This window comes from Eublepharis macularius, chromosome 1 (genome assembly GCF_028583425.1).
Source record: "Eublepharis macularius isolate TG4126 chromosome 1, MPM_Emac_v1.0, whole genome shotgun sequence".
Taxonomy (NCBI): Eukaryota; Metazoa; Chordata; class Lepidosauria; order Squamata; family Eublepharidae; genus Eublepharis; species Eublepharis macularius.
Window position 1 is genome coordinate 120,234,566 of NC_072790.1, and position 10,130 is coordinate 120,244,695.

The 10,130-nt window shown below is 41.1% G+C and overlaps 1 protein-coding gene across 3 annotated transcripts; it reads left to right on the top strand.

Annotated features, from left to right (window-relative positions):
• Window positions 1-2,364: 2,364 nt before the first annotated feature.
• On the top strand, window positions 2,365-9,405 carry ABRACL (ABRA C-terminal like). Of its 3 annotated transcripts, none has more exons than XM_054998200.1 (3): window positions 2,365-2,650; window positions 5,876-5,942; window positions 6,696-9,405. In XM_054998200.1, exons 2-3 carry the CDS (start codon window positions 5,882-5,884, stop codon window positions 6,878-6,880), a joined length of 246 nt encoding a protein of 81 aa, XP_054854175.1. In that variant the 5' UTR covers window positions 2,365-2,650; window positions 5,876-5,881; the 3' UTR covers window positions 6,881-9,405. The 3 variants fall into 3 exon arrangements, with proteins under 3 accessions (XP_054854175.1, XP_054854183.1, XP_054854191.1); XM_054998208.1 differs by having other exon boundaries at window positions 5,880-5,942; XM_054998216.1 differs by lacking the exon at window positions 2,365-2,650 and adding an exon at window positions 2,668-3,068.
• Window positions 9,406-10,130: the final 725 nt, after the last annotated feature.

The window sequence follows — 10,130 nt, forward strand, 5'->3', positions numbered from 1 at the left end:
TAAGGCAATAACTTGGTTTTGCACAGTTTGTGGAAAGTCAAGAGACTGGGAGCTTTGCTAACCTTGTCTGGCAAGCTATTCCATAAGATAGGGCCACTGCAGAGAATGCTTGTGTACAAGCAGCTGTTAATTTTGCCCCTTTGAAGGGTGGCAGCTGCAGAAGGCCCAGCTCAGCTGAGTAAAGATGTCATGGTGGAGCATAGGAGGAGAGGTGGTCTTGCAGATATGATGGACCAAGGCCATGAAGGGCTTTGCATGTGATGGCCAATACCTTGAATTGAGTCTGGTGATAGGCAGCCAATGGAGTGACTGCAGAATGGGAGTAGTATGCATGATCCACCTAGCTCCTGATAATAATCAAGCTGCGGCATTCTTCATCAACTAGAGACTCTGAGTTGACTTCAAGGGTGACTGATGTAGAGTACATTACAGTAGTCAAGTCTCAATGTTACCATACTGTGGATCCTGATGGCCAGATCAGTCACGTCAAGATAGGGGGCCATCTTCTGGGCTAAACCGAGTTTGTGGAAGGCATCTTTTTGCAACTGCATAAGTTTGCATCACTAGCAGCAGCACGGAGTCCAGTATAACCCCCAGGCTCTTAACCCAGTCTGTGAGGTAGGAAGCACAATGTCCTTCAATATCTCTGCCTTTCCAATCGGCATCACTTCTGTCTTGTCTAGGTTCAGTTTCAATTTCACTTTCAGCCATTTGACCACAGGTATCATGCAATGACTCTAGAGCTCTACTGAATCGCTAGGGGGTTTGGATACAGAGCTGGATGTCATTTCCATACTGATGGCATCCAGTTCCGTAACTATGAATAATTTCTTCTAAAAGCTTTACATAGAGGTTGAATGGCATGGGGATGACAGGATTGCTCCTTGTGGAACCCTGCAAGACAATTCCCACACTGAAGAAAGCTAGTCTCCAATTACAACCCTTTGAACCCATTCTGTTAGGATTTAAACCTGTCCAAAGCATATCCCGATACCCTTGATACCCACTTCTACCTCCAAACACCTCAACAGGATGGAAAGATCTACTGCTTCAAAGGATGCAGAGAGATCCTCGAGGAGTAATAAAGTATGGCCTTTATCTACATTCCAACAGAGGTCATCCATTAAAGCTACCAGAGCTATCTCCATCCCATAGCCTGGCCTGAAACCAGACTGAACAGGGTGCAGAGCAATTATAGCATACTTTGCAATGCAGCTTCATCTGGTTTTGAAAGGAGATGTTTGGATATGTGGATGAGTAACTCAAAAGAAACAGTAGATCTTCTGAACAGTAAAATACGGTTATAGGTTAGTTCTAAAAGTTCAGAACAATCATGTCTTTCTTGGGTTTTATCACTCCTGGTGTGAAGAATCATACTTGAGTGCATCACCATAGTGTAAAAAAAAAAAAAAACTTGCACGAGCACAGCTGGTACCCTGATCTGGATAGCCCAGACTAGCCCAATCTCATCAGAGCTTGAAAGATAAAAAGAGTTGACCTTGGTTACTAATTGGACTGGAGACCTCCAATGAAGACCAGGGTTGCAGAGCCAGGCAATGGCAAACAACCTCTGTTAGTCTTTTGCCTTGAAAACCCTAGCAGGAGTTGCACTCTCTACCACACAGCTACGATGTTGGGAATAGCTAGGCAAAAGCTCTTCTGATAATAGTTTTCCATGAACATGGACTTTTTTAAAACAGGGAGCATTCAGACTTGCAACCTCCCACTGTAGCTTGGAATTGGTACAGGTGGCATCACACCTTTCATTTTTATTTATAAGGCATTAATCAGAAGCACACTTTGTCCAATAGTACTGAGACAATATACATATCTTTCATATTTAGCCACATTCTATGGTTATGCTGACAGATTGACAGCCAAGTGCTGAGCATCATTATAGACCATTTCTAATCACTGAGCCTGCCGTACAACAATACATGAAACGAATGTGCAGTTTTGCTTAGCCATGTGTGCCATCTGAGCAAACGTACTATAGTTTTCCTCTTCTGACTTGCTGTTATACAGTACCCAGCATAGGGCCATTGAAGGCATTAAAATAAGTAGAATTTGTGCCCAAGGAAAGGTGTTTAGGATTGCAGCCATAATCCCCTTTCAGCCAAAACGGTGTATCTGAAAAGGCCCTTTGTGTTAGAAAGAGAACACCTTTTACGGCACATACAAGCAGGTCCAAACAAAAGAGTCTCGTGACATCTTGAAGACCAACGGATTTATTGGGGCACACTTATGCATCATATAGCAAAGGATAACTCCGCTAAAGGTGCGAACTACCTATTGAAAAGAGTGTCATCGTTGACGCGACTTCCGTGTTCCTTGCTTGGTTTTGATCTGATGCGCAGATCACGACTTGAGAGACTACAGTCCGCAAGCGGCAACCACAGAGCCCTTAGACGACGCAGGTCTCCGCGTCGCCTGTGAACACGGTGCAAGCGCCTTTTTCAGAAAACACCGCAAAGGCGACTCCGACTTCCCTCTCACCAACCAGTCTCTGCCTCCCGCTCCCGCGTAGGCTTCTTTCTCTGCTGCGGTGGCTCCCCTCCTTTTGCCGCTCCCGCCCTGCCGCGCTTGTTCTTGGACTTCGCGCCCGAAAGTAGCTCCCTTGTCGGCCGTCCATTCACCCAAGCCAAACCAGGTGAGTGGCCGGGCGCCCGGCAGACGGGGCAGGGCGAACCACGAGGAAGGAGAGGGGGAGGCTCGGGCGGGAAGAAGACCGGGCGTGTGCTCGGCCCCCCGAAGCGGTGGCGGGGAAGGGCAGGGAGGCGCCGGCCGGAACCCGAGGAGGGCTGTGACGCTCGTCTTGCCGAGCCGGTGTCCCCTTCGCAGGGACTCCCCACGGCGCTCCAGCAGACGGAGGGAGTTAAAATCCGGGGCTTCCGCGCCAGGATCCATGTGACATCGCACGCAGATTGGGGGGGGGGGGGCTCACTCGCCTGCTTTTAATGAAGGGGCGCTGAGCTGTGCCTTTACAGCTCCCCCCCTTTATTAAAGAAATTTGCAGCCCTTTTCTACGGCAATATTTGCAGTTACAAGGCGGATTGCGTTTGCCCCAGGTAAATTCAGCATTGCATTACGGCTTCATATGATCTCCCTGGCGTTAAAACAGGCTTTTGGGGACCAGCCTTGTCCGCATAGATCTCCCAGCGCTAGCCTTGCAAGGCACAGTTGTTTTAGATTGCTTTAGATGTACGTCTGGCTGAAATGAATGGGACTTTCATCCAAACAAACGTGATTCAAAACAGGCTGCCGTTCCTGTCTCTGTGCCCTCTGATTGTGTCTATGCCAGTAGTTCACTCGTCTCCGCCCTGTTCTCCTCTGCAAGTGCCCAAGACAGGCTTCCTTATTGTACTTCTGACACCCGGCTTGTGTGCAGTGAAAAATGTGCGGCGCGGGGGAGTTCCAGAGACGAAAGCTTGTTTGTGACTCCTGTGAAGGAGCCTGAGAGGAAAATATGGAGCTCGGCGAAGCAGCAGAGGAAAAGAATACCATCAAGCCAAGTGGAAATTGTTTGGCCTATCAAAAGTCTATGCCTTAGTCTATCAAGAGTCTATTCCTAGTCAAACACTAAAGCACCATGACCAAATTAGGTTTGGTGTAGCACCGGAAGGAAGTTACTCATGCACCATTCCTACAATGCACTAAACTACTGGAAAGGAAGGCAGTTACAAACTTTAATGCAAATACCAGATTTCCCTTCTCTCCTGTGATAGGAACCTGAATTAGGCTTCTGCCTACCTCTGCCAGATTTCCGGTTCATTCTCAGTAGGGGAGAACTCTGATCATCCTATGTCAGGGGGTTGTATTCAGGTTGTATTAGAAAGCCCGTTTTGCCCTGGATTAATTTGGCAGTTGAAATATACTTGGGCAATTTTCTTTATTCCCTCCCAAGACCAGGAATATATTCATGTTTATGGCACAACTATTGTAAAAGTGGAGCCAGGATTTTTCCTGGCATAGGCATTGGCATTCTGGGAATCTCTCTTGTTATTTGAAAAGAAATGGTTGTTTCTACACTTCCAATCTACTTAAACTGCTTTCCATGCAGTGTTCTGAATTTTAAGCAGATCGTCTGGATACTCCCATGTAACATTTTATGGATTAATCCTTAAAGTAGGCCTTAGATATTTGTTAAGTCCTATTCATGGGTTCAGTTATAACAATTTTATTAGCATGCTGATCAGAAACAAGCTATTGACTGGCAGAAAGGTAATTGAATTTCATTAAATTACTAAAATTGGAATTCTGATGTTGCCTTGCCTTTTGGCTCAGGCACATTCTGAAGAGGTGGTAATGTTGAAACATGTTCTTGGTCCTGTGTTACTATTATGTAGCCCATTATCTGTTTATGGTAAAATCACGTTTCATCCTTTTTACTGTACTGTTCCATGTGGGTACCTAACACATGACTTTTTGAAACGTACATCTAAACATGTAGTGTATAAATGAGAAAAACATAGTTATAGTTCCTTGCATTTGATGCTTAACCCAGAATTTCTGCCACTTAATGTATGTAATAGTAGGGTGCCAACTCACATGATTACCCACCATGTATAACTTCGCTATTCTCGAGAAAAGACTATGTTCTTTCCTCACCCCTACATCAAACTAAAGACTAGTTTACATATTATAGACGACATGTTTTGACAGGTTTTACATGTGTTCCATGTGGCCACTGTTACCTCCATATGCAGAAACTCAATACCCGCACAGGTCAATTTCTCCAACTCAGACCAGATGATTATAAACATTTGTTGTGGCAACATGTTAAAAATTATATTAACTGCATGGTAAAACACTTGCACAATATGACCACATTGTTACAGCAAAGTTACTGTAAATGCCATGTGAAGTAATTTAAATCTGCTGTGATACAGTGGTCTTTAAAATCTAAACTCTCAGACTCTGGAAAGCTGTACATATTGCATGAAAATATAAATGCTGAATACATACCAGTTACATCAGTGTGTCCTGGAACAATGTGACTATACCTACATGCTCACACCTTTTAAGAAGGCAGATAAATACAGTTCTCATGATTCTTGCTTGTAATATAGACTAGGCCTGAAGAAATCAATCATCTATAGCCTTAGATTTGTGATTGGTATTTACAATATATTTTATACTTGGGTGCCAATACCTATACTGGGGTACCAAAATGCACATGCCATGCATGCATTTTAATCACATACATGTGTTTAAATGGCAATTTAAACATACATACACTGTTTGACTATCCAGTACAAAAGGTATTATAGGCGCTTATATATCCTGGAAACTCGTCAGTGATTTTTTTCCCCTCCTTCAGAAGAGGAGATCCTTACAAATTTGTATGATTGCATAGCAAATATTTTACAGAATAAAGTTGCTTCTATTATTATATTTCAAAGATGTGATATTGTAGAAAAAACATTTTTATATTGCATCATCAGACCATTTTTTAAATATTAAAAAAGTGGTTTTGGTAAATATTTTGAAGAGTTGATAAATTATATGATAGAAGTTAACCATTATGTTAACAAGATATGCAACACTACTGTATGTTCTGATACGGTTTTAAAAATTGTGTTGCGGTACAACTAATCAATTTATGTGTGAATTAGGGGAACCACATGCTTAATCAGAGTTTCCATTGCAGTTTTCTCAGCGGCTCCTAAAGAGGCAAGCTGCTCTGGAAATTGAATAGTGGTTTCCCTCTTTGGGAGAGGGAGCAGCTTCCAAAAAATGTCAAAGGAAGCTCTGCACACTCTGTTATATATGTGTAAATTATTTCTTTGGATTTCAGTCTTAGCTGAGATAGAACTGAGATGAAAGGAAATTGAGCAGATCAAGTCATAACTAACTAAAAATAATTTATCTGAAGGCAGCAATGAACATTGAACATGAAATCAGCCTTTTAGTTGAAGAGATTCAACGACTTGGGACCAAAAGTAAGTAGTAAGATTTCTGTGGTTACAAATAGTAGAAAAATTTTATCAAATATCTGCCTTACTCTCAAACCATCTTCTGTTCTTTACATATTGGTAAAGATTTGTCCATATGTTTCATTTTCAAATATTTTAGGAAAAGGTCATTGGTAATTTAAGCAGTGCTGATTTTTTACCTCTGAAAGCAGCTATATCACGTGATCTGAGAGATGCAGTCCATAATCCTCTGCAATATTGCAAGGGATTCTGGGCACATACCACAAAGCTTGCTTGTTGGTTTGTTGTTACACCTGAAAGTAGTTGGTGTTCACCAACTAAAGAATTTCTAAGTTCTTCCTTTTGGAAAAGTTGACATAATCATCTGTTACAGTAATTGTATCTTCATGGTTACATTGTCACCAATAGGATCCCCCTGTAAGAACAAAAAGGAAGCAACACACATCTTATGTTGCCAGCAACCGCCTGGTAAAAAGGCTTCAGTAACAATAGCCCAATAGTAAACAGTAAATTCTCTAAATTGGTGTATTTTTGAGTTCTACCATTTTAACTGAAATCCTATCCCACCCAACAGGTGTAATTCCAGGACAGGCTTGCCCTGTTCGCTGATTATGAATAACTTTATCTGGATTGAGACCTAAATGATTTCTGATCTTGATATTATTAGAATTTCTTTTTCTTCTTTCTTTCCTTCTTTCCTTCCTTCCTTTCTTATGGGGAGGATTATTTCTACATTGTAATATTCTTTCATTTCTCTAGATGCTGATGGGCTATTGAGTGTGAAGTTTGGGGTACTCTTTGCTGATGAAAAATGTGCCAACCTTTTTGAAGCATTAGTGGGCACCCTTAAAGCTGCAAAACGAAGAAAAATCGTTAGTTATCCTGGAGAGCTGCTACTGCAAGGAGTTCATGACAATGTTGAAATTTTATTACTGCAGGATTAGCTCAGGTTTCTTATTTTTATTGTGTTAATTTTCAGGTAAATGAATATACAGAATTCTCAGACCAACGCAAATATGAATGAAGATGTATTTTTCTTTATATCTTTCTAGCCAAATGAGACTTTTCTCTTTGGGAAACTAAATTATTTGCTAAATGACTGTTGAAGACTAAGATATATCAAGCTCCTGTTTTTGTCTCAGGTAACCATTTTAAAGTGTCTGACGTGTTGTCTGATTTTTCAGATAAATTATCAGACCTTGCAAGTTAGCATCTGCTACATATAATTATATTTATAATTTTGTCTATTTTCTTGCTTTCTTTTATCTCCTTGCTGGTAACAGAACTGTTTTACATTGTAGGCAAAATGAATGAAGTAAAGGAGAACTACAGAGAGAGAAGTATATAAAGCTTACACATAGTCACTGCATTTTAAACTCATATACTGTCTTCTCCCCACAGTGTGCTATTTCTTTGTTTTTGTTTCCCCTGCTTAAATATGCATTTGACCTTTTAAAATAAGAGGATTTGAAAAAAAAACATTTTACAAAGAGTTCTGAACAGCCAAGCAGCTCTTCATAGGGGTGCAGCATTCAATGTACACACCCTGGCTCTGAAAAGGTGGGGGCGTGGCTTCATGGCTGACAAAAAGCCCAGGCAATCAGTGCTGTGCAAATAGGACTTCTGCTGAAAACTAGAAGCTTGACTTGGGCTGAAGATTAGTAAATGTAATTAAAATGTAAGGGAAGATTATCTCTAAAACTATGTATATCTTTATGTAATCATTGAGTGTATTCTATCAGCAGTCCCATGTGACATACATATCTGAACCATAGGACTAAAGACTACACAGTGTGGCTCCTTTGGTGAGTAATGATGTCATTCTTACCAGGAGGCACCATAACTTAAAAAACTGGAAAACAGATAGAACCCTGCCTTGTTACAACTGCTGATTAGTCACGAGGGACTGTTGGCAGATATAAAACCCTTTTCAGACTCAGGGATGAGATTGGAGAGACCAGCATCTCTATTTTAAACAACTGTGTGGCCCTGTCCTTGACCAGGGATTCCAGTTAATCTGAAGTTTAATATTCAGAACTTGAATGTGCCAACACATTTAGGAAGTGGGAGCCAAGGTAGCTACTATTAACCAGTCATGGGATAGGCACCCCTTGGCATATGTGCTACACTGATTTGCTCAGCAGAGCAGCTCCTTTACTCCATCCCTAAAGAAGGAGTCTAGCCAAGTTGGGATAGACTCAGGTCATGGCTAGAATTTGGATAGGCAGAATATTGGGTCCCCTCCTGTAAGCAGCAATTATTTAAATTTGGAATGTGGTAGTTCAGAGAGTTAAAGTTCGAGTGTAACCTCTCTCAGTGGTCCCCTTGTAGTCCTCAATGATTCTGCTCACAAAACATTTATTTTTATTTTTACTTCATTTGTATCTCACTTTTCTCCCCAAAGGGGCTTACAACATTCGTCTCTCTTTCATTTTTCCCCTCATAACAACACTGTGACCTAGGTTAGACTGACAGTATGGGACTGGCCCCAAACATCTTTTAATAACAGAAATTACATAGTATTATTTTCATCCATTGCAATCACATTCCTGCATACATGCATTGAAAGCAAAATCACTGATGTTTCCTGTGAACATTTCTGAAGCACTCTTATTTTAGTCAATTTAAACAGCACATGCAGTGTTTCTGGCCCAGTACAACCCTCCCCCTCCCCTCCCCATTCTTTTTGTTAGCACACCAACATCTTCTCAGGTCAGTGTCATATTTTTTTCGCATTAGGTCCCCAAATGGTTGCTTGTCCCTGTATGAGACCTTTCCCTTATTTCAAGCCACAGGAAGGCAAGCTTAGCACTCCTTGGTGTGGCTGTTTATGATAGTCAAATAGTGAATGTGGAGCAAGATCTATACTTTCTAACATGCATAGGCAGAGCTAGGAGCCTTGATACTATGGCAGATAGGAGATGACGTAAATGTGAGAAGGACAAAAGAAGTATCTTCTGCAAGAGGGAAGTTGAGATGGTAATGCTTTATTGGTTGACCTGTCAAGTACATGTCATGAGCTTCTGGTTCTCACCTTAGATTAACTGTAGTGTTTTTCATATTCATGCCAATCACTCAGTGAAATAGTCTAACACTCCTACCCTATTACTCAGGAACTTAGAACATCTGCTACATTAGTGAAGTGAAAATACAATAAAAGGTCCATGTTTCAGAATTTAACTGTAATGTTCAAGAAGAATGCTGTTGAAATTGACATTCAATTTGATTTGCCTTTTCATTTTGCCTCTGATTGAGCCTATGTCAAACTTGTCTTATGAGAGAACTTGAGATCTGCAGTTCCTGTACTTCCTCGGTAAACAAACAAAGTCTGAGAATTATTTTTAACTATTTTGTCCTGAGTAGGGGGGAAAACCTAACTTTGTACATTCTCACCAGCAGAAGTTGTCCAAGAAAAACACATCTGTTTGTTTCAGTACATAATCTGCAATAAAGTATGTTAAAGTCTCAACAGTTCTGTGATGTTTGTTAGAGTCTGAGAGTGCTTCACCTGAGCACGGGGAGGTTGTTGTTTTGCTTTGTATATATTTTACTACCTGTTCTATACATGCTCATATTTACTTCCCTAAGATGGATTCACACAAGCTGATGAAAGTTCAGACTGCATCCTTTTAAAAGCCTGGCTTCTAAATTCCTGCCAGGTGATATAATAGTCCATGATGTTTGATCTGTAATGGTTACTTCTCACATCACCATTTTATGTTGTAGCTACCAGATGATGAATTTTCCTTTATCAACTTTCCCTTTATGAACTTTATGAATTTACTTGAGAGTTCACAAGTATGATGCTTGATGTTAGGATATTTGTTACATGCTTTTTCCTCAAGTCCATGAATGCATAACATGGTTCTCAGGTGGCTGACATGATAGTTCAACCAACTCCTGAAATCCAGAGGAGTTAGCCGTGTTAGTCTGTAGTAGCAAAATCCAGTAGCACCTTTAAGACTAACCAATTTTATTGTAGCATAAGCTTTCGAGAATCAGGTTCTCTTCGTCAGATGCATGATACAAACTGGTCAAATACAGAAGAGGAGGAGGGAGAGGGGAGAGAAGGGGACATATATCAGAAGGGGACAAGATGCAATTAGCGGGGAGGCAACCAAAACATTCCTTTGCTAGTAAATGTAAACATCTCCTTTTGGTGTGGAGTCAGTTTGCCGTGGGCTTTTGGGGACC